Below are 24,621 nucleotides of genomic sequence, written 5' to 3'. Positions count from 1 at the left end.
ATCTAATCTTTTATGAGCAGTTTTAGGAAGCCTTCACATGAAGGAGATTGTGTTGTAGAACTCTGAAAATAAGCAGCAAGCGCATGAGTTTATGCAAGCCTCATTCAAATGATTAAATAGATTTTGAGCAAAAATGTCTGCAACAAAACCTACCATTTGTGAAGGTACCGTTAAGCGTTCAAAAATGCTGTCTAGTGTAGCACACAAAAGGTTTCTTTATATGCTTAGAAACAAATTGGAATATATGGGTCAATTTAACAAGTTGTGCCCTCCACAAGTCTGGCTTCAAAAAGTCGCATAAAAGGGCTTTAAAACTCAATAGGGGGTGGTTTAAAAAAACTGGAGAAGCATTTCTAGACAAAAGTGGTAGATTTAAAGATGCATCAAATTTAACAAACATGCGACTGATAAATTTGGCCCAAAGTACTCCAACGCAAACTGACTTATGATAAATCGCCCTCATAGTGCCTGCTTTTATCTAGTAACATGCCACTCCTGTCCAAGGGTTATGCAGCTCAGCCCTTTGCAAAGTAATGAGAATACTGTGGACAGAAGAACATGCAGGACACTTAGGCCTCATGCACACGACCGTTGTGTGCATCCGCGGCCGTTGTTCCATTTTTTTTCGCGGACCCATTGACTTTCAATGGGTCCGTGGAAAAATCGGAAAATGCACCGTTTTGCAGCCGCATCCGTGTTTCCTGTCCGTCAACAAAAATTTGACCTGTCCTATTTTTTTGACGGACAACGGTTCACGGACCCATTCAAGTCAATGGGTCCGTGAAAAAACACGTATGCACACAAGATTGCCATCCACGTCTGTCATCCTTGTCCGTAGGCTACTTTAACACAGACGGATCCGCCTGCATAAAAGCTTTTTAGATCTGATTTTTCACTTCGTGAAAACTCAGATCCGACAGTATATTCTAACACAGAGGCGTTCCCATGGTGATGGGGACGCTTCAGGTTAGAATATACTAAAAGAACTGTGTACATGACTGGACCCTCAGACCCACCCCAGACGGTCTTCCAGCTCTTCCGGGAGTCTGGAAGGTCTCCCCTTTTTCTGGGAGCCTCACTGACACTCCCGGAGAGTTAGCAAGTATGTCGTAAGACCAAAACATTCACATTTTTCTTGGAATGCCCTGAAGATAAATAAAAAATTACTTTAATGGGGTTGGCCACTTTCTGGCTACTTGTGATTAACGTGAATAAAAGACGACTATATGGCACTTACTAATATAGCCTTTGTTGATATTCTGTTCTGTTTGCTATATTTCATAAGCCATGCCCACTTGATGGGCAAATCTTCTGTGCTGGCCACATAGAGATCGTGTCCATAAGATGGCCGGTGACAGAGGGTCATGTGACCAAGACACATCACTTACACAGTCTTCTCTATTGAAACACAGTGCACCTGCACTAAACTCCCAACAATGCCAGTGGGGCAGGGGCAGTGTATTTGATTGGAGGAGACATCACATGGAGTTGATTTGCCTGGTCACATGACCCTCCATCAGCAGCCATCTTATGGACAAGACCTCTGTGTGGACAGCAAAAAAGGCTTGTCAAACAAGGGGGAATAGTTTATGAAATATAGAAAATGGTGCAGAACTTCAACTAAGGCTATATCAGCAAGTGCCATATACTCATCTTAACAACATATTGGTCAATAGTAACCAGAAAGTGGCCAACTCCTGTAACTGTGATTGTCGAGTACTGAGTGATTTTACGATACCTCTTTTTTTTTCTTTCAAAAAATCTAATTTTTACAGAGAAATAGGAAACAACGGGAGAAAAATAATCATAGAGATGATATGTAATACATGCCTATAACAATACTCATACACATATTAACCAAATTTACTGTGAACTGTACAATGATAATAATTACTATAATTATAACCTGCCCAAATTTCTTTAAAAAAATAAAAATAATGCCTCATTTTTTCATATGGATGCTGGACAAAAACTCTCCTATTATTTTACAACAGTCTGTGATTCTACAGATGTTGACAAGAATGGCTATGTCTCTGGAGAAAAAGAGCCTTTTTCTCATCTCAGATGATGTCTTTTTAAAGTACATCATACCTAACTTACAGTCTGGACCTTTTTCGTCAGGGAATAACATTGAAACTTGGCACAACCCATTAATCTCTCAAGTGTCACGTGTATTTAGGCCTGGGACTGAAAATAACCTTTGACGTAAGGTGAAAAACACAAAAACAGAATTTCACTGCCAAATGTGGATGACCTATGTCACATCGGGAAAATGGGATAAACAAAAATGCAACCATGTAGCAAATAAATACCTAACAAAAACTACCAGACCGCATAGGATATAAATAATTTTATTAACAAAATGCATAAGGAACAATACATACATAGAGAATGGATGCAGGGAAAGGCGGCATCCATAGAGGAAGGCATAAGGGCAGTGATTCAATATGATATCCACATATATTAACACTAAAGTGCAAGTGCATAGTGCCAAAATTATCAAAGCATCAGCAACACAGAATCAATTACCCATCATATGCTTCCTCCAGGTTGGCACCATCCGTGGCATGCATGCTGCACCTTACCAATCCCTGCCATATATCAAAACAACCAAAACTAAAAGGGGACACAATTTAAAAATGTACTTTAGTCCCACTTTGTGCTATTCAAATATAAAAAAAAATGTTTAAAACAGTTTGTTTTCCCATTTTGACATTATCCTGTCTCTAAGAAATAAAACAAAAAATCTATAGCAAAAATAGAATAAAAATAAAGCACATGTATAATCCAAAAATAAGCCAAAAATTATTTAATAATGCTTTCACAACTGCATGTACTAAAAAAACTATGGTAAAATATGTCTGGTCAGGAAGGGGGTAAATGGCCGGGTCTTGAACTGGTTAAATAACATTTCCACACCTAAATAAAAAAAACAAAAAAAAAAAAAAACACAAAAAGGTCAAATGAATACAAATGTAATTATCCCTAATATCTGGGAAATAATGAATGCAGCTAATGGAGTAATAATAGGGGAAATAACACTGATAGAGATGTGATCTCTGAGTCCTTCACAAATCAACAGAAAGAGGAGGCCATGGCAGCCCCTTCATTGTAGAACCTGTTACAAACTGGGATTTTCTTGCTGCCTCCTCCTTGCCTGTCTACTTTGAAACCACCTTGCACCTGGATGCTGGTCAGGTTATTGCCTAGCTTGGCCTTGTTAATTTAGGGAGGGGCTGTTGATTGCTGAGTCTTTAAAAGTCAAATCACTGAATAAGGCTCCATTCACACATCCGCAACGTGTTTTGCGGATCCACGGAGGATCCGCAAAACACAGACAGCGGCAATGTGCGTTCTGCACATTGCCGCCACTAATAGAATATGCCTGTTCTTGTCTGCAATCTAGAAATGAATGGGTGCGGAACGAAATTGTGGACGTGTGAATGGACCCTAAAGTGGCCAAAATGGGAGGAAGTGCTCAGAACCCCAAATACTGTAGCGGTATTTAGAACCGGGGGATCAAATCCTCCTCATGTGGTCCGTTGCTAACGGCAATCCCCAGAAAAAATGCATACAATGGAGGATGTCGGCAGCTCAGCCCATTCTCATTGATGGTCCTTTCTTTCGACCACCTACCTTACTCTACATGAAGATGAATTTCTACTCCTCTTATGCGTGCACATCCCCATGGGCCTTCCAAAGTATCCTCTGCTTGTACAGTCGTGGCCAAAAGTTTTGAGAATTACATAAATATTGGAAATTGGAAAAGTTGCTGCTTAAGTTTTTATAATAGAAATTTGCATATACTCCAGAATGTTATGAAGAGTGATCAGATGAATTGCATAGTCCTTCTTTGCCATGAAAATTAACTTAATCCCAAAAAAAACCTTTCCACTGCATTTCATTGCTGTCATTAAAGGACCTGCTGAGATCATTTCAGTAATCGTCTTGTTAACTCAGGTGAGAATGTTGACGAGCACAAGGCTGGAGATCATTATGTCAGGCTGATTGGGTTAAAATGGCAGACTTGACATGTTAAAAGGAGGGTGATGCTTGAAATCATTGTTCTTCCATTGTTAAACATGGTGACCTGCAAAGAAACACGTGCAGCCATCATTGCGTTGCATAAAAATGGCTTCACAGGCAAGGATATTGTGGCTACTAAGATTGCACCTCAATCAACAATTTATAGGATCATCAAGAACTTCAAGGAAAGATGTTCAATTCTTGTTAAGAAGGCTTCAGGGCGTACAAGAAAGTCCAGCAAGCGCCAGGATCGTCTCCTAAAGAGGATTCAGCTGCGGGATCGGAGTGCCACCAGTGCAGAGCTTGCTCAGGAATGGCAGCAGGCAGGTGTCAGCACATGTGCACGCACAGTGAGGCGAAGACTTTTGGAAGATGGCCTGGTGTCAAGAAGGCCAGCAAAGAAGCCACTTCTCTCCAAAATAAACATCAGGGACAGATTGATCTTCTGCAGAAAGTATGGTGAATGGACTGCTGAGAACTGGGGCAAAGTCATATTCTCCGATGAAGCCTCTTTCCGATTGTTTTGGGCATCTGGAAAAAGGCTTGTCCGGAGAAGAAAAGATGAGCGCTTACATCAGTCCTGTGTCATGCCAACAGTAAAGCATCCTGAGACCATTCATGTGTGGGGTTGCTTCTCATCCAAGGGAGTGGGCTCACTCACAATTTTGCCCCAAAACACAGCCATGAACAAAGAATGGTACCAAAACACCCTCCAACAGCAACTTCTTCCAACAATCCAACAACAGTTTGGTGAAGAACAATGCATTTTCCAGCACGATGGAGCACCGTGCCATAAGGCAAAAGTGATAACTAAGTGGCTCGGGGACCAAAACGATGACATTTTGGGTCCATGGCCTGGAAACTCCCCAGATCTTAATCCCATTGAGAACTTGTGGTCAATCCTCAAGAGGCGGGTGGACAAACAAAAACCCACTAATTCTGACAAACTCCAAGAAGTGATTATGAAAGAATGGGTTGCTATCAGTCAGGAATTGGCCCAGAAGTTGATTGAGAGCATGCCCAGTCGAATTGCAGAGGTCCTGAAAAAGAAGGGACAACACTGCAAATACTGACTCTTTGCATAAATGTCATGTAATTGTCTATAAAAGCCTTTGAAACGTATGAAGTGCGTGTAATTATATTTCACTACATCACAGAAACAACTGAAACAAAAGATCTAAAAGCAGTTTAGCAGCAAACTTTGTGAAAACTAATATTTGTGTCATTCTCAAAACTTTTGGCCACGACTGTACATACCATAATGTGTCAATTTCCAACTGGACGCTTGCTTCCTGTAGCCAATTGGGGACTAACTCAGTGTGCGCCCCACTGTCTGATTGGTGTAGAGGCATAACCAACCGCCTGAAAGGCACTGAGTGGTGCTGAACTCCACTGCACTCTCCTTAGTCATAGCTAAACATTCTGCTAGGTAGCCCGAGGAGCCAGTTCAGATAACTGGCGAAACGCTTTGGGACAATATGCATCAGAAATTCAAGTTCAGAAATTAGGTATGAGAATCGGACCGGGGTTCACCCTTATCAGGGCGGGTGCATCCAAAATAGGGCTTAGCAACACTCCACTACTGAGGTAGCCTTTAGGGTGTAACAGTATACCTCTCTATGCACACTAAGCCATATGCAGCAGTCTCTCTAGAGCGCACTCGCTCACTTATTCAGCCATCTATCTGAGATTTTATTTATCTATAATAGGTTTTTTACTTCCAATTAAACAACAAAAGTAATGTTTTATCTTTTAGTCAATTTTTCTCTATATGAACATTTAATGAAAAGTGAGCATCCCAGGGAAAGCGTTATATTTTACATATTGTACCCTCTCACTCGTTTTTATGAAAAGGATGTCTCGCTCAGATTCTCAATGGAAAAGCGCTGTATAAAACGTGCACCGCCCTTATTTTACAGCCTTATCACATGTGCATTTGTACCAGTAGAGAGGTTACGGACACAATACAGTGATTTCTCAGGTTACTGTAGGGCTCAGGTTTCAACTGGCAGCAGATGTGGATTATCCTATTAACCTATCAAGGGGGCATGAAGACACATGTCTACACGTTGTGTCATCCACAAGAAGTCTAATCTGACATTGTATGAATAATGAATAAACTGAACTCTCATTTCTGATATTCTAGTTTTATTGTGAACAGGTTTGTAGATCAGTTTCTGTATCTATAGTGCTGCAGGAGTTGTCAATGACATTCCAAGTCAAGGCTGAACCAAGGACTCAGGAGTAACGAGGTGTGACCAGGCGGCTGACTAGTCACAAGATGCATTTTACATGTTACTTTCTTGCGCATGTAAAGTACTGTTAATTGAAAATTTAAAGGGGTTCTGCAGTTTGTTTGAACTGATGATCTATCCTCTGGATAGATCATCAGCATCTGATCGGCGGGAGTCCGACACCCGGGACCCCCGCCGATCAGCTGTTTGAGAAGGCAGCGGTGCAGGCAATAGCCCCGCAGTCTTCTCGCGGTTTACCGCAGGCCCAGTGACGTCACAACTAGTATCACTGGCCTGGGTGGGGCTAAGCTCTGTTCACTTGAATGGAGATTAGCCCTGCCCAGGGTGTCGGACCCCCACCTATCAGATGCTGATGATCTAGGCAGAGGATAGATCAGCAGTTTAAAATAACTGTAGAACCCCTTTAATAACTGGTAGCATTTTAATAATAAAAAATGGTTCAGGAACAAAATATGTGGAGGAGCACTAACACTATCAAGGTAGCAACTGGACAGGACAGGGTAGCTGAGGGGACCTACAGGACCAATCCATCACTGGCAATCTAGAGCTAAACTATTACTAGATCTCTCAGTCTGAGTGTGGAGATGTTGCTGGGATATCAAACTTTGGGCACCAGATAACAAAGAACAGATAAAAAGTTGAAAAGACAGCATGGTTTATAAAAACTGATAGATGCTAAATGTATTAGAGAATGCCAAAGACCACCAGGGATCAAATACTGGGTGGATACCATGAACCGCCAAAGACCACGAGATGACTTAATTCACTAAGAACCTGCTGATATATGTTCAGCTGGCAGTCACCACCAGGAACTCACTGCGATAACTACTAGGCATAACTAAATATTCCCCTGACCACAAGGAACCAGTTACTAAATATTCCACTGACCACCCGGAACCAGTTACTAAAAAGCACAAAGCACTACATTTTCCACTGACCACCAAGGACTAAACACTATATATTCCCCTGACTACAGAGGACCAATCACTAAATATTCCACTAAATACCAGGGATCAAACACTAATTATTCCACTGACCACCAAGCACTACATATTCCACTGACCACCAGGAACCAGGCATTAAATATTCCACTTACCACCAAAGACAAGTCACTAAAACTTCTACTGACCACCATAGACCAACCACAATAAATATCAGTAACTACTCACTAAATATTCCATTGAACATCAGGGACCAGGCACTAAATATTCCACTGACTACCAATGATCAAGAACTAACTATTCCACTGAACACCAGGAGCTAAAATCAGCAGGACAGGTCGACCTAGGAGTGTGCAAGGATGACGGCCCAATCAGGATCAATGCCAGTGTCCCTGCCTCCAATTTGAACAGGTGACTGCCGGCCACAGTCGCCTGTGATTGGTCTTACCACCTCACATGCGTTCCTTGTGCTCTTTCTCAGATTGCTGGATTCTGGACTTTGGATTTACCTTTTGGACCTTGCCTCTGACTGTCGATTTTACCTTGATGTGACTCCTGGTGCTGATCATGCAAGTTAATGGATATAGTTTGTTCGGTCTTGATGTTGCCTTCTGGTTTTTGACTGAAGATTTTTCTGATTTTGTGTTTGTCTTCTGAATTGTTCTTTATTGTGTTCTCCTGGTTCTGTCTGTCTACCAAATTAGGTCCCATGCACTTAGGAAGGGACCGTCGCCCAGCTGGGGGCCACCGTTTAGGGCAGATTGTCCAAATAGGTAAGGACAGTGGCGTGGGTAGAGTACAGGGCTGCACTGTTCCCTATCATGAACTTTAGGGTGGGTTCACACTAGCGTTATGGCTTTCCGTTATAACAGGGTTATAACGGAACATAACGGAATCCATAGAATGGAATGCAAAACGGAAGCCTTTAAGAGGCATTCCGTTTTGCTCCGTCCTAATAGAAGTCTATGGGAAGACATAATGGATCTGTCTGGGTCCCGTTATGTAAGACGGAAAACAAAGTCCCGTCGACAGGACTTTGTTTTCCGTCTTGCATAACGGTAATCAGACGGATCCGTTTTGATTCCCATAGATTTCTATTAGGACGGAGAGCAAACGGAATGCCTTTTAAAGGCGTCCGTTTTGCATTCCGTCATAATGCAAGTCTATAGGCAGCATAGTTCTTTCGTCTTATGGATTCCGTTATGTTCTGTTATAACCCTGTTATAACGGAAAGCCATAACGGACTCCATAACGCTAGTGTGAACCCACCCTTACCAGCTATCATCAGCTTTACCAGGAGCAGAGTCTATTTGTCCCAAATTTACCAACTGCAGTGTTAGTATGACATCTCAAACATGCCTGATCCATTGAAGCCTCACCTCACACCAGAAAGGGGTTAAAAGGTTTCATGATATTGATGACCTAACCTCAGGATACTTCGTCAATTTCAGATTGCTGGAGGTCTGACTCTTGGCAACCCTACCGATCAACTGTTTGATGGGGCTGTGGCGCCAGTGCAAGAGCTGCATCCTTTCAATTGCTTACTAAGTCTACACCGTCTACATTGTAGTAGCGGAGCAGTGTAACTGTAACCATTTGTCCCATTCAAGTGAACATAAGAGGAAGCTGTAATTACACTGCTCCACAAATGTAGACGGCCTGCAGGTAAACACATAGCTGCCAAATGCCCCGAATTTGGTGGGACTGTCCCTGATTTTCAAAGACAGTCCCTGCAAATTCGCAGTGTCCCGAAAGGAAAATGGGCAGGTCTAACAAAACTAACTAAAACCCCGCTCATAAGTGGGAGGTTCTGGGGCGTTCCAGGCGGCAGGGCTTATATACCTCGATTTTACCAACTAAATACCCTATTGCCACAGCCCCTTCAAACAGCTGATTGGCGGGGTGCTGATGGTCGGCCCTGCACCAATCTGAGATTGATCACGTATCCTGGCAATTTCTATAAATATATTGGCCACAGCACTCATCCAACTTGGGGCTTATGTAGGGTGCTTGTCCTGTTCTGGTCCTACTCCACCTAAGGACCTTGTGACTAAGATGCAGAAAAACGACTTCCCACAGCACTCCAATTGCAATACATTTTTTATAACTCCAGCCGAAGATAGCGCAATACAGTAGCGAAACGTTTGGGGCAACAACACGGTCCGGCCCTTTGTCAAGCCAGTTTATGTTTGCACCCTGCTCAGGATCAGCTGCCTTGACAAAGGGCCCAATCATGTTATGGCCTGAAACATTTTGCTACTGTAATGTACTAGTTTCGGCTGGAGTAATAAAGAATTCATTGATTGCCATTGGAGTGCTGTGGGAAGTTGATTTTCTGTATCCTGATAGGTCAGCAATATCATGAAACCGGAATACCCCTTTAAAGGACTAATGTCGTGGCACCAGACACCACAGGACACTTTCAGTGGTCTTGAGGTATCCATGCTTTTATGGGGTAAGTCATTTTCTTGTTACATGGGGTGGCGGGTACCTACACTATATTAGATACTACCTCACAACCCTGGATATAATTTATATAGGCACCCACCCAGGGGCGAATTGGCCATAGACCTTACAGGGAAATTTCCCAGGGGGCCACCCAAACCCTCCTCTCTGCTGCTGGTAGGGTACATTATGAGCTTTCAGTAATAATTAACTCTGAGAATCAGGTACTTCAACCTCTCTGGCCCAGATCTCGCCTCTTAAAGGGAGTCTTTCACGCCGATTGACCCTATTAACACACTTATGTCCACGGCATCCCCCCTATTAAAACTGTTCTTACCGTTAGTTCCCTGCTAGCATCGTTCGTCCAAAATACACTTTTATTCCGTATGCAAATGAGGCTGTGAAGGTGACCGCGATATCGGCGAGTGCGCATTGAATGACCACAGTCTGGCCGGGGCATCACAGTTTACTGTGCGCATGCGCCGGCCTATCTTACGTTCTTGCCGTGATGCTGTGATCACGGCAAGAACGTAAGTTAGGCCGGGGTCGGCGCATGCGCATGGTAAACTGTGATGCCCCGGCCAGACTGTGGTCATTCAATGCGCACGCGCCGATATCGCGGTCATCGGCGCATGCGCGGGATTACGGACAGTAGGAGGAAAGATAGAGAAGAGACCAAGGGCGGGCAGACGCGGCGGATGGGCGGGCAGAAGCGGAGGAGGGGGAGTGAATTGGTATGAAAATGACCCAGGGGCCTGGGCACCTTCACAGCCTCATTTGCATACGGAATAAAAGCGTATTTTGGACGAACGATGCTAGCAGGGAACTAACGGCAAGAACAGCTTTAATAGGGGGGATGCCGTGGACATAAGTGTGTTAATAGGGTCAATCGGCGTGAAAGACTCCCTTTAAGCCTCCTGCTCCACATCTCAGGCTCATGCACACAAATGGATTTTCTTTCCGGATCCGTTCCGTTTGCAGAACCATTCATTTGAGCGGGTCCACAAAAAAATGGAAGTTACTCCGTGTGCATTCTGTTTCCGTATGTCCATTCTGCAAAAAAACAGAACATTTCCTATTATTGTCCTCATTACGGACAAGGATAGGACTGTTCTATTAGGGGGCCAGCTGTTCCGTTCGGCAAAATACGGAATGCACGCGAACGTCATCCGCATTTTTTGGGGAACCGTATTTTGCGGGCTGTAAAATAAATACGGTGGTGTGCATGAGCCCTTAATCAGAGAGAACTTGAGGAGAAGGACAGAAAATGGCAGCTACTGATGGCCACCACAGAGGGACACCTGCACTGTGCTATATGGTTCTGATGGGACTGTATTTTTCACTACGGTACTGCTGACCCACCTTTGTTGTCAATTTGGACCCCTTTACAGTGTGGGGCCACTTTTAGGATTTTTCCAGGTCCACATTAAAGGGGTTGTCTAACTTCAGCAAGTGGTATTTATCATGTAGAGAAAGTTAATACAAGGCACTTACTAATGTATTGGGATTGTCCATATTGCTTCCTTTGCTGGCTGGATTTTTCCATCACATTATACACTGCTCGTTTCCATGGTTACAGACCACCCTGCAATCCATCAGTGGTGGTCGAGCTTGCACAATATAGGAAAAAGCACCGGCCTATGTGCGCTCCCACGGCAGGGATCTCAAGTCTCCCGGAGGTTCAGGGAGTCTCCCGCTATTAGATAGCGGCTCCCTGACGCCCGCATGTGAAACAATATATCCCGGAAAGGTTCACTGATAGCAGAGCAGAGAGATAAGAGAAGTGACAGGACAGAGTTTAGATTACAGGTTGAATTAACCCTTTAGGGTCAAATTGGCTTCTCAAGGAGATATATATGTTAAAGGTATCCCTTCTTCTGTCTCATTCAGTAGCTATAGCACTATTGAGAGAGATTTTTTTTAATACATTTACACATTTAACCCTCAATTTTAATTATATTATTTACCCCAGTGTTAAATTCACACCCCCTGGATGCTTTAATCATATACATGAATATGATAATTTGGGGCAGGGTAATGAGCCCAGTCCTCCACACCATAGAGCAAAGTGTGCAGATACTGCATATGTCTGGAAAATGTAATAAAAAGTTTGTGAAAGAAAAAAAAAAGAAAACCTCCCTGAAATGAGAAGTGCACCTCCCTGAAATGGGTTTTTGCAGGTTGGGATGTCTGCCACGGTCCCGGCCACCAGAGAGGCTGACGCTTTTTCCTATAGTGTGCGAGCACGACCACCACTGATGGATTGCAGGGTGGTCTGTAACCATGGAAACGAGCAGTGTATGTGATGGAAAAATGAATCCAGCCAGCAAAGGAGGCAATATGGAGAATCACAATACATTTTAGTCTGCCCCAGTAGGCACAGACTATAATGACTCACACAAGAACCTTCAATACTGGACACAGCTTCAGTCCCCATAGAAGCAGAACCTCACCCAGAACCAGCAAACACTGGGAACATGGCGGCTCTACAGTGCGAGGAGAAGCTCCAGCCCGGAAAGTCCCTCTGGATCTACCACCAAGTCTTGGCCACGGTTTGCCAGATGTTGCATCATCCGCTCTGACTCATCCTAACTCGTGACTTCCAACGAGACACTTCCCCACCACATCCCCTCTCCGTCAGCAAGCTACGCAAACCCGGACACGCCTCTCTCTGCGTCCCAAGCCTCGATCTCGATTCCAGGCCTGCTTTCTCATTGGCCGGTTGTGCTAGCCTTATAAGGTATAACAACACGCTCCATTGAGAAACATAGTGAAGGGGTGGCCCGCCGAGACGCACGATTGGCTGGCGTCCGCTGCGGTCACGTGCCGCGTATTAGCTTTGTCATTGGCTGAATCCTTCGTATATAAGTCAGGTTTCGGCATTTCGTCCTTCAGTCGTTTTGCTGAAGACGCAGACGATGATTAACATGAGCTCCTGGTCTCCAAACGAGAACCCACTCACCACCACCCTGCGCCGCCGCGGTCACTGTCCGTATCACCAGAGAACAGACCCTACGTGGAGAAAGGTGAACTGTCACTTGTCCCCTTCATTTCCGCTCTCAGCTGTCATTGTCCTTCATTGGAGACACTCCTCCTAGTGTGTATTGAGGCTGATTACATAACGTTTATGTATTGACTTACTGTATGGTATGAGTCTGGATGGTTGCTATAGATTAAAGGCTGTTGACAGATCCCACTAGCTATATGGATCTGTCAACAGACATCTATTGTCTAGGGGCCACCACTGAGGATGTGATCAGCTGATCTGATCCTTACAATGGCTTTATGGTAATAAGATCTAATGGGAATCCTTCTGTTGGTTGGAAAGGTCAATTAGTAACCTTTTTAAAGGTTTCTCTTAATTACAGTTGTAGTGGTTACTGAGAACAGGCGTTTCTTTGTTTAATAGAATGGAAATGTTACTTTATTTGTATCCGTGCAAATTATGTGGCGCCTTGTGTTCTGATAGATAATTGGACTGGATGTAACTGAATAGAATTGTAATCTGTTCTGATCTGGTCCTTGTTGTTGAATGCTATATGATGTACACATGTGTCGCAGTGATTGGTCATACAGGACTTATCATGAAATATTGATTCCTTTTTAAGAGTACTTTCACACTAGCGTTTTTTGTTTTCCGGGACTGAGTTCCATCACAGGATCTCAATACCGGAAAATAACTGATCAGTTTTATCCTAATGCATTCTGAATGGAGAGTGTTCCGTTCAGGATGCATCAGTTCAGTCCCTCTTATGTTTTTTGGACTGAGAAAATGCCGCAGCATGCTGCAGTTGTGTCTGGCCAAAAATACTGAACACTTGCCAGAATGCCGGGTCCAGCGTTAATTTACTTTGAAGTGTATTAGTGCCGGATCTGGCATTCATTTATTTATTTTTTCCTGGCAAAACGGACCTGGCTTTAGTCTGCGCATGCGCAGACCTTTAAAAAATACTAAAAAAAAAAATGAATACCGGATCCATTTTCCAGATGACACCAGATTAATCTGGTATTTCAATGCATTTGTCAGACGGATCTGGATCCATCTGACAAATGCCATCAGTTTGCGTCTGTATTGTCAGATCCGGCAGGCAGTTTCGGTGACTGAACTGCCTGCCGCAAGTGTGAAAGTACCCTAACTCTTGGGCCAGCTTGTGCATACTCCAGTATATCGCTCATGTAACAGTTGTGCGCTTTCCTAATGTCCATTCTATGACTATTTTATCCTTTAGCTAAGATTGGAGAGCTTGTCTTCAAGTTCATGTCTTGATGTCCACTATCAAGCCTCTAGCATTCATTGGGATAGACCCCCCCCCCCCCCCCTACAATTTAGGGCATCTTTCAGTTGGGTTCAGTTGACGTCCTCTCTGCTTACCCAATGTACCTGATGTGCTTGGTGACATCACACCCTTGCATACATTCTGTAAGCAGAGAGGTCCCAAGTGCTTTCCATAAGACAAGTACATTACAAAGTATTCTACACTTTAACCCCTCAAGGAGCTCTTCTGATAACCCAGCAAACACATTTTATTTAGCCTTCAGTGCTCCAATTTGTTACGTGGTGTCCATTCTGTTGCATATAGCTGCTACTGGCTTGAAAAGATGTCATATAGAAACGGATCTCTGATTTTTAGATGGTTAAAGTGTAACGGGATTGTTGTTGTTATTATTATTGTGGCAGTGATGTTGACCATTTTTGTAATTTATTTTAACTACTGAAATCATACATGTCTACTAGAAAATAGCTGTAAAGTGGCCTATTTTAAGCCTTAGTGATGCTCCTCTCTTCTGTTTACATAACAGTCCATGTTGAGCAAGTCTCCAGTTATGTAAACAGAAGAAGAGCGTCGCTAAGGCTTAAAATAGGCCACTTTAGAGCTATTTTCTAGTAGATTTCAGTAATTAAAGTATATCACAAAAAATGGTCAGTATGACTGGCCCTGTACATTACACAAAAAAAATAGAATGGCAGTTGCACTTTAAGGATGGAGAATGAGTGCTTGCTGTGACTTGTGGTACCTGGGCATCGGTACAGAACAGGAAGTGCACTTTTGACTTGCTTAGAAACTTTTGACTGATCATAGCACTTGTTTGCGTCACTGATACTGTGGATAATGAGGGAGATGACTCTACAGAGGTCATGCTATGACGAGCATAGTTTATAGCAATACTTGGGTTCACACAGGTTTTTAATGGCAGTTTTTTGGGGTAAAAACACCAGCTCCAGATGTTATCTGAAAGTCTGTGGGGAAATGTGAAACCCTGGACACACCAGCATCTTGTGGCGAATTGTGTTCTTTATAAATCCAGTATATTGAAGCTTTTGATGTTTTCTGGCATTTTGACATCTTCTCTATAGGGTGAGAAATGACACACACACACACACACACACACACACACACACACACACACACACACACACACACACACACACACACACACACACACACACACACACACACTGGTTTAGAAAAGGCATGAAAACGGCGGTCTGCTCTGTGGCCATCTGACGGAGTAAATCTTATGTGAAGGTCTCATGTAGAAATGACGGCTGCATTGTGGCTGTATTTCCCTATAATCAGGTCTGGGCATGTAGTCAGTAATGCTCCAGATTTAGCAGAAACTGGGTTGGTCAGACTAAGGAAATTAAGAACAGATGGAACAAAAGTGCAGGAGACGGGTTTTCCAATGAAGGCGGAGGAATGGGCAACATGAAGTAATCTTTAGATTATGAATTGATGGAACATAAAATACTTCTCCTGCTGCATTCACTAATGGCTTCAGATTAACATCCTAAAATGATACCAAGTGTGAGCCTACCCTAAGAGTGAATTCATTTCAATTTTTTTATTTTAAAGGGCCAGAAAGGGTCCCAGATTGGAGAGCAATAAATAAATCCTTGATCTCCTGACTGATCCTTACTGCTAGTCCTGGCTTGGAAGGCCCGCTCAGTGGTGACCTGCAGCAGCCTGGGACTAGGGAGTGGAGATCGATGGGGGATCAATAATGGTTTTGATCTGGGTGATCCTGTCGTTCATGCAGGCACCTCCAATTGTAGTTTCTGAGCAGCAGATCGTGTGGTCTAAACAGTGATCTGCTGCTCAGAAGCCATCATTCTGCATGAGGACGAGCGCTCACAATGGCATGTAAATGCAGTGGTCTCCGTCACTGAGCGAGCAGCCGACAGTCAGGAAGGAACTCTGTAAATCCACCTTAAGGCCCCCTGCACACGAATGTGTGCTTCCCATTGCCGTATTGCGGATCTGCAATACACAGGTTGAGTTCTGTGGGCATCACGGATGCGGACCCATTCACTTGAATGGGTCCGGAGATGCGGAACGGAAGCACTACGGTGGCGTTTCGTCCCGTACTTCAGTTCCGCAAAAAGATAGAACCTGTTCTATCTTTTTGCGGAATGGCCGGATCGCGGACCCATTTAAGTGAATGGGTCCGAACTGTTGCGGCTGCCCCACGGACTGTGTTCGTGCATTGCGGGCCGCAGCACTACCACGGGGCGCACACGTTCATGTGCAGGGGGCATAAGGCTTGTATTACACCAACAGATTATCTGACCAATCATTGGTCAAATGGCAAATTACACACCAACTACTGGTCTGATTGGACAGATATTGGTCGGATAATCTGTTGGTGTAATACAGGCTTAAAAAAGCAAAACATTTCTCCTTTGGTTGTGTGTGTATATGTATATGTACCACTCACCAAGGTTTGAGTCCAGTATATTTTTGGACTTGAGGAATAGACTTCCACTTTCCACAACTGCCGTTACTAGATTTAAAGGGATTGTCTTTTTCATGTAAACCTTGTATTCAGTCATCAGTGGTACAAAGTATTGACCTTCTGTAGGGGTTGGCACAGACCGCTTTACTGCTGCTGTGAGGGAAATGTGCTGCTAGTATAATAGTTTTTTTGGGAAGACAGTCAACTGCTCTAGTCTCTTGAAAAGACTGGATAAAGATACCATCAGAAGAGCAGTACGATTCAGTGTGACTCTCTAATTGAGTCACTTATCCCCCTTCCCTCTCTGGTCACCGGGATGGTCGTACTGAAAAACAAATATCACATAGGCTGTTAATATGTAACCGTTTTGATGGAAGTGGCTCTCCAGCTGTTGTAAAACTACAACTATCACCATGCCCTGCTGATTGCTGTAGGCAGTCTAGGCATGCTGGGAGTTGTAGTTTAGCAACTGCTGGAGAGCCACAGGTTGGCCATCCCTGCTCTAATCAGCGAGATCTGGGCCGGGGACCCACAGCAGGACCTAGTACTGGAAACGCATGCTGTTGATGACCCAGTGGATTGTAGATTTGCAGCATGCCCCATCTGTTGGGTGATACCGGAGACCAAATCCAAATGTCTTTGGCCCTCTATTGTTGCTTCTACTTGTCTTAGTTTACTTTTCCCGGGACAGCAGCTAATGTATTTCTGTCCTATTCTTTTTCAGTGTTGGAAGAGAAAGACCATCTTTATTCATCATCACACCTGAGGTAATCTGTCATTTTACTTAAGAGCGACTATGCATGAAATCCACACCAAAACCGCACATAAATTCACATTATTTATCATGGATTTTCTGTTTAACAACCCCATTATTGTCTGTGGGGAGAACCACTCTACGGAAGGTGCGGAATCGCACAAATGGCATGCTGCGGATTTTAAAATCCACAAAACGGGTCACTTTCCACACAGAAGAAGGTGTCCGTGAGATTTGGCTGGTACTGTATTGTGCTGCGCCTTTTCTTTGTGTGTGAGACTAAATGATGTGGGGAAAACAGTGAACTGGATTATTCTGTTTCTCATTTGTGCAGCGGAGTTGGACAGACTAGTCTTTTTAGCTTGTGATGAACCTAATACGCCAGCATCTACTGGGTTTACTGGCTTTATATAAATCCTAATAGCTGTAAATTCTAAAGGCCCTATTACACCTGCCGATTTTTGGGAAGGAAGCGTTCTTTACTGCAATCTCCTGCTCGGTAGCGGCGGTTACAGTTGCTATCACATGCAGCGATCTCCTCCACAGTATTGGGACAAGTGATCACTAATGCCATCGATCGTCCCCATACTGTTTGCCGGCATACAATCTGTGCCAGCAAATAATTTTTAAACCTGTTGAGAGACTCCAATTACCCGATGAACTAGCGTTCATCAGGTAATCAGTGGCAGTATTACACTGCCAGATCATCGCTAACGAGTGCTCATATAAACGCTTAGTGATCTTGGCGATTATCTGCCAGTGTAATAGGGCCTTAAAGAGGACAGGTGATACATGTTTGGTTACTACCAATGGGAACCCCACAATCACAAGAGCAGGGTCCCCTGTGTTATTGGAGAGGTGGTCACACGTGTGCCCCGGTGCTTAGTTCAATGACTGGGGCTGAGTACAGCGCTCTGCTGTTTTGATCAGCCCCATAGATGGGGGTCCGTGGAGTAGAAGGGTGCATGTATGATCACTGCTCTCCTGAACAGAATCTGCATCATTCTGCTACTGGATCAGGATTGGCAGGCAGATGCCAAACTGACATTAAGAACTAGCCAAGAAATATGGGGACCTAGTGTCTTTAAAAATATATACTAAGCTGTACCATACAAAGCAAACAATCTGTGCTATAAAGTTGCCTATACACCTTCAACAGGGGTCAGCGGAATATTCGTTTAGCAGAAAGCAATCTCTCCCGTCTCCCACCCCGATATACATAAATACATACATACATACATGGGCAATCAAGCATTTGTGTTCTCAATGGTGAGGGGGATGAAAGCTGCTGCCAGAGCCCTTAGATTGGCTCCCCCCCCCCCCCAATGGAGAACAAAAAGATCGGGTGCTGAAATTAAGTGGGTGATCATCACTCTCCCAACAGATAGTGTCAGCAAGAAGAAAATAATCTCCCATCCATATTACATTGTTGGGTTCAACTGGCAATGGTCTAATGTGTTTTGGATCCTTTAAAGTGGTTATCCAGGAATTGATTGCCTATCCTCGGGATGGTCATCATTATCGCATCGGGGGGGTTCTGAGTCCCGACTCCCAGCACCCCTGTAGATCAGTTGTTTGAGGAAGCAGCCGTGCTCACCGGAGGTCTGGTGAGCGCAGCCGACACCCAGCAGCTTTCCAAGCACAGCGCCGTACATTGTGTAGCGGCTGTGCTTGTTGTTGCAGCTCAGCCCCATTAACTTGGGGCTGAGCCGCAACTAGGCCATGCGACCAGTGTATGGTGACATCACATGGCGTAGGAAGAGGCCGCAATCCTCACGAAGCGCTGACCTCTTCTATCAGCTGATTGGTGGGGGTCTTGTGTGTTGGACCCCCATGATATATTAATGACAGGGGATATAAATTCCTGGATAACCCCTTTAAGGTGTAATTGTTCCTTCAGTTTAAAGAGTCTTGTTATCAAAGGACTGAGTGTTGCTAAGCAAAGCCAGTCTTCAGCCTTCTGAGCACTGTGTGCAACAGGTCAGGTAAGCAGTGAGGCATTGATCGGACACGTGTACATAGTCAGGGACTGGGGTAGTGACGAGAGGCAGACTGGAAAATCTATGTTCCATAGTCATCTTCAGCACTCGGTAAAACCCTGAAGACACTCTCATTAGCGATGTTACAGCTTTGCTAGGAAGACTCTTTACGACCTGTTTTCTAGAACAAAGAAACCTCTTTCCCTAATGAAGTATATTACAAAAAAAAAAGTTGAACATCCCAGTCCCTACGCTAGATTGAAACTGAACTGAAACACTTACACTTTAAGTAGTATCACTAATTAGACGGCCTATTCACAAGTACCATAAATTGGGGTTTATGATGGCCAGAACACCTGTGGCAATCCCATATTCAATACGAAGGATATTCTGAAGATGTGACATGTTGGGGGACTGAAGTTGAGAAATATGTTAAGTTCATTTATCACTTATTGATGGCTTTTACACACGCACCCAATAGTAATATGAAAAATATTTGGCAGGTGTTGTAATTTGTGATGCAGCCGACTTGGCCGCTCAGTGTTCATTTGGTTTCTTCAATGTATGTACCGTACAGATCTAGGCTAAGCATCAAGTACAACTAGTGGTATCGTAGGCATACTCATGACTAATGCTACATAGAATTTTTGACTCTTGCTTTTTCTTTGTAGTGTGGGGGATTTGTGCATAAAGACTGCCGAAAATGATGGCAGAATCTCTGCCGTTCTGTGGCACCGCCGGCCCCTTGTCAGGGCTGGAGCTGGAGGCCTGGTATGAGGACCTACAAGACATCTTGTCCTCGGAAACAAAAAATACTGCAGCAGTCCAGTTGGTATCCGATGAGCAGGTTAGTGTTGTAATGAGGTAGTGACTCAGTATGTATATTGAAGCAATACCAGGTGAATGGCTGTTCATACTATACACTGGTTCTGGCTCATAGAGGGGGGGGGGGGGTCCTAAGAGGGTCTCATCTCTGATATTCTTCTATCCTAAGGCATAACAGAGGTGGTGTTCAGACAACTTATTTGTAGTATTTGTTTTCTTATGGCGGTATTTTCTGTTTTCTACACTCAGGTGGAAACTCTGGATGGCTCTCCTTACCTCTGGACACTGGAGTCAATAGATTCAACTTTACCAGTGAACTTTACCGATGAAGAAGTGGTCGCTTTGGAAACTGTTGTAAGTCAGTTGCCTTCTGAAGTTTTGGAATTTTTAGCCCAGGAATCGCATAATGACTTTGAAAATCCATCTACTTCAGAGTCTTTAAATGACCAACAGGATGGGGCTGTTGATGTGGACTCTAGCTGTAGTAGCTGTCCATCACAAACCCATACAGAAGATGAGGACTCTAGTGGCAGTCAGTGTGGAACAAAGAGGAAGAGGCACACTCAACCTAGAGGCGGAAAGATCAGGAAAGAAAAGGAACAAGAGAATGACAAGAAAGTTGCTCACTTAGCATCGGAGAATGAGCGTCTGAAGAGGGAGATCGAACGTCTTACTTTGGAGGTAGAGAAGACCAGGAAGTCTCTCATAGAAAGAATGGTTAATCTTAAGAAATGAACTGTTAACCCTGAATGTGATAAAACTGTTTAAAGAAGCTCATGGGAAAACGGTCATGTCTGGATCACAGTATGGGCACTGGGGTGTGAGATGATGACTATGTACAGGACTCTGTATATAACTTGTGTATAATTTATGGTATTTAGAAATTAAGGCCTCTTGCACAGAAACCTATTATGGCTGCATACATCATCCAAGTTGTATGGAGTTGTAATACAGCACCTATAGACCGCTGTGTGGATTACTTAACATTCAACACAATATAAATTGTTGCATGCTTCACAATTTATATTCTCCCTGAGAACTGGTTCTGTGGGAGCATACCCCATGATACTGCACTGTATGGTGCAATGTGCATGAGCCCTAACCATCGCAAAAATGTCTATGTATCCATGTTCCTTTTTAAAGGGCCTCTTGTCAGCAGATTTGTACCTATGAACCTGGATTGCATGTGCACTTGGCTACTGAAGGTCTTTGTTGGTCTCATGTTCATATGTGCCAGCATTGCTGGAAAAACTGTTTTAATATAGGCAAATGAGCCTCTAGGAGCAACGGGTGTTGCCGTTACACCTAGAGGCTCTGCTCTCTCTGCAACTGCAGCGCCCTCTGCACTTTGACCAGGCCAAGCAATTAAAACATCATGCCTGCCTTGTCAAAGTGGAGAGGACACAGCAGTTGCAGAGAACAGCCTTTAGATGTAATGGCAGCACCCCGATGCTCCTAGAGGCTTATTAGCATATGAACATGGGACCAACACAGATGCCTTCAGCTGCCAAGAGCACATGTAACAGGTCAGCCAGTGTCATAGGCACAAGTCTGCTGACAGATGTCCTTTAACATTTAGCAACCGAGTGTAAATCTGGGCTGAAACTGTATATTCAGCTAATAAAAGAAAAAGCCACTACACACCATAGGGCACAATCACATTTGTGTATTTTTTTATTTCTGCTATCTGCAACATTCTCGGCACAAATGGTGTATGTGGAGTTGGCCTACATGCACAAAGTTTGGAGAGACATCAACATGTTCATTAATTGGGGTGGGATTACATCTTATGGAAAACGGTTACCCTGACTTGATCCAATCCTGATATTTGGCACAGGCGCCTACAGCGCAAACTACTAAAATTCTCCCCATGCCCACTGCATGCAGGATATTACAATTCAAGTTCTGAAATGGGTATGTATATTACTTCTCAAATATTTTTATGTATAATATGTATCACTTTATATAAAATAAAGTCTATTTACCTCTTTCATCAGAAGTATTCTTATCTTGTATCAGAGCTCAATGGACCACAATGAAGCGTAGCTACTACTTACAAAAGTTAAATTTATAGATGGTGCCTATATTTTACTAATTCTACGATGAGAAAACTAATCAACCTTTGAAAGGCTTGTACAGTAGATGACATTCAGTAGTACAATAGACTACTACACCAGTAAGACCTCATGTATTCCAATTGAAAATCCTTATGGCCGCGTACACGCTGGTATAATAGGGGTGCATTTTGTGGTTGCGAATCCTGGTATAATTACAGCGCATCCTGGCAAACATGCTGAAAATTGGCCGGACGAAAACCACTGCGCACAGCAGTTCTCATCCAGCTGATTGTTGGCATATTTGTCAATCTCCACCAGTCCATATTATAGTCGACAAGCAGAAAAACCCGGCTTCACACAAGTTTATTCGATTTCATTTAATGTTTGTCGTTTAAAAGATATTGACAGTATCCACTAACAGTGACCTCCACAGTGCCCCATCCCTTTTTAAATGGGACCTCACAGCACCCAAACAGTCACCTTTACAGCACCCACCCCTTAACAGACCTCTGCCATTCCCAACCCCCTTAACAGAGACCTCCACAGCGACTGCCCCTTTAGCAGTGACTGCCACAGTACCCCACTGCCCCATTATTAGTGGCCTACACAGTCCCTCCTCCTTTTAACAGTGACCTCCACAGCAGCCTCCCCTTTATTGGGGACCTCCACAGTATCCAGTTTTTAGGAAATATGTTGCGTTTGAAGAGACCCTGATATACCCCTATAGTGGAAACCCCCAAGAAGTGACCCCTATTTTGGAGTGAGCATTTTGACCCCACAGGTGTTTTCCCAGAGATGAAGAAAGATGAAAATTGCACGTTTTTCGAAAGAGGCTATTTCAGTGCATGGCAGTGTATGGCTTCAGCACTTGATCTAAAAGATCAACCCCCCCCCCCCTTTCATGGTTATATTATACTCCAGGATGTAGACTGGCTTTGGGGTAGCAGTACATCATATGGGTCCAGGGGAGCTGCGGTTCCTATGAACAGGGACCTAGGGCAGCCTCTCTGATTTTTGCATACTGTGCCAGAAGTTACAGTACTGCTGACTCAAATAGTGGAATGCTGGTGTAATAGTTTTCCCACATAGAGGTGGTAACCCTGATCCAGTAGTGGGTGCATGAAGTCCCACACTTTTCGGACTAAGTCCTAGGATGGTTGGGGGGTAGTCTTAGGGTTCTATCTCGGTGTCCTTTCCTCTGTAAATCTGGAATCTGTGGGAATAGCCAGAGGTACTCTCGCACAGCTTATACATTTTAATGCCATAACTTGCCCTCTTGCTGGGCAGGCATTGGTGAAATGTTGCTCTCCCTTTAATAATGTTCAGTGCCTGGAATACGTTTTTAAATACCTTGAACTAAATGTATCAAGCAGTGAATTCTGCCGAAACTCTCAGCGCAGGTGTGAAACTAGAAACTAGACCGTATGCTCCTGATTTACAGGGCAATGGACCTGAAACCTGTGCTGCTAACATCCCCGTTCAGTTCCAAGAAAATGTCTTAGCTGCTGACTAGGGATGAGCGAATCTACTTCGTATGAAACATCCAAAGTCGATTTGCATAAAACTTTGTTAGAATACTGTATGGAACGAACCCGAGTTCCGTCTAAGTTTTTTACAGTAGAAATTTCTGAAGTTATTACACTGTCTCACGAGACTTTGTGAAGTAATAACTTCGGCTCATAGGAGCGCTTGCTCTGTACAGTATTCTAATAGTTTTGAGATTTGTTCCTGCAAAGCTATGCACATTCAGACCATGTGCACAAAACCGTTTTCAGTCCAGAAACACAGCCCATGTGTCAGCCACATCTTCCAGACCATGGGTCTATTGTACTCACATGATGCAAGTATAATACAATATATCTGTAGGCACACAGGACCTCAGGGCATCACTATGATGCACTGACTTCATGGCAGAGGAGCTGCCTTTGGTCCAGGAGATGTGGTGGTTCCTATATTGCACATGGTTGTGTGCGTGCAGCCTTATAAGTATTTTATAATGAAGTATGAGAGTGGCAAGTCCCCCCCCCCCCCCTTCCCCCTCCAGCCTGTGCAATGGCAGCATTACGGGCCCTTCTGGGATCACCTGTCGTACATTGGGAATGTGATCCTAGCCTGGTTTCAACCCACAACATTCGTGGGTTAAATCTGTGCAGACAACTCAGTGTCTGAGGCTGCCTGACTGTCGCAGGTGCAATCCCAGTAAGAGAAAAGGAAAAAAAAAAAGCGCAGCTTTCTTTAAAAGAGAAATAAAAAAATTGACATATTGGATATCACTGCGTCTGTAAAAACAGGCTCTATAAAAATCACCACCTACCACATGAATGCCGTAAAGAAATGGATACATTGCTTGAACAGCCATTTTTATTTTTTGTCAACTTGCCTCAGGAAAGGCATAATATCGAGAGATCAAAAAGTACTATATACCCTAAAATGGTACAAATGAAAAAACAAGCACACACAAGACCGTCATCGGAAATTCTTAAATAAAAAATTTCTCTCAGAAAATAGCAGCGCAAAACTAAGTGTTAAAATGTAAAAAAGAATATAAAATTGGTATTTCTGTAATCATACTGACCAGCAGAATACAGATCACGTCATTCCTAT

General features: G+C 43.7%; 1 protein-coding gene across 1 annotated transcript; it reads left to right on the top strand.

Annotated features, from left to right (window-relative positions):
• The first annotated feature begins 12,564 nt into the window (after positions 1 to 12,564).
• DDIT3 (DNA damage inducible transcript 3) lies at positions 12,565 to 21,151 on the top strand. Its single transcript, XM_040425742.1, has 4 exons — positions 12,565 to 12,693; positions 17,127 to 17,169; positions 19,807 to 19,982; positions 20,210 to 21,151. The coding sequence occupies exons 3-4, from the start codon at positions 19,839 to 19,841 to the stop codon at positions 20,693 to 20,695; spliced, it is 630 nt and encodes a 209-aa protein (XP_040281676.1). The 5' UTR covers positions 12,565 to 12,693; positions 17,127 to 17,169; positions 19,807 to 19,838; the 3' UTR covers positions 20,696 to 21,151.
• Positions 21,152 to 24,621: the final 3,470 nt, after the last annotated feature.

This window comes from Bufo bufo, chromosome 3 (assembly GCF_905171765.1).
Source record: "Bufo bufo chromosome 3, aBufBuf1.1, whole genome shotgun sequence".
Lineage (NCBI taxonomy): Eukaryota > Metazoa > Chordata > Amphibia > Anura > Bufonidae > Bufo > Bufo bufo.
The sequence above is the reverse complement of the archived record's forward strand: the minus strand, read 5'-3'. Positions and strand labels throughout refer to the sequence as shown.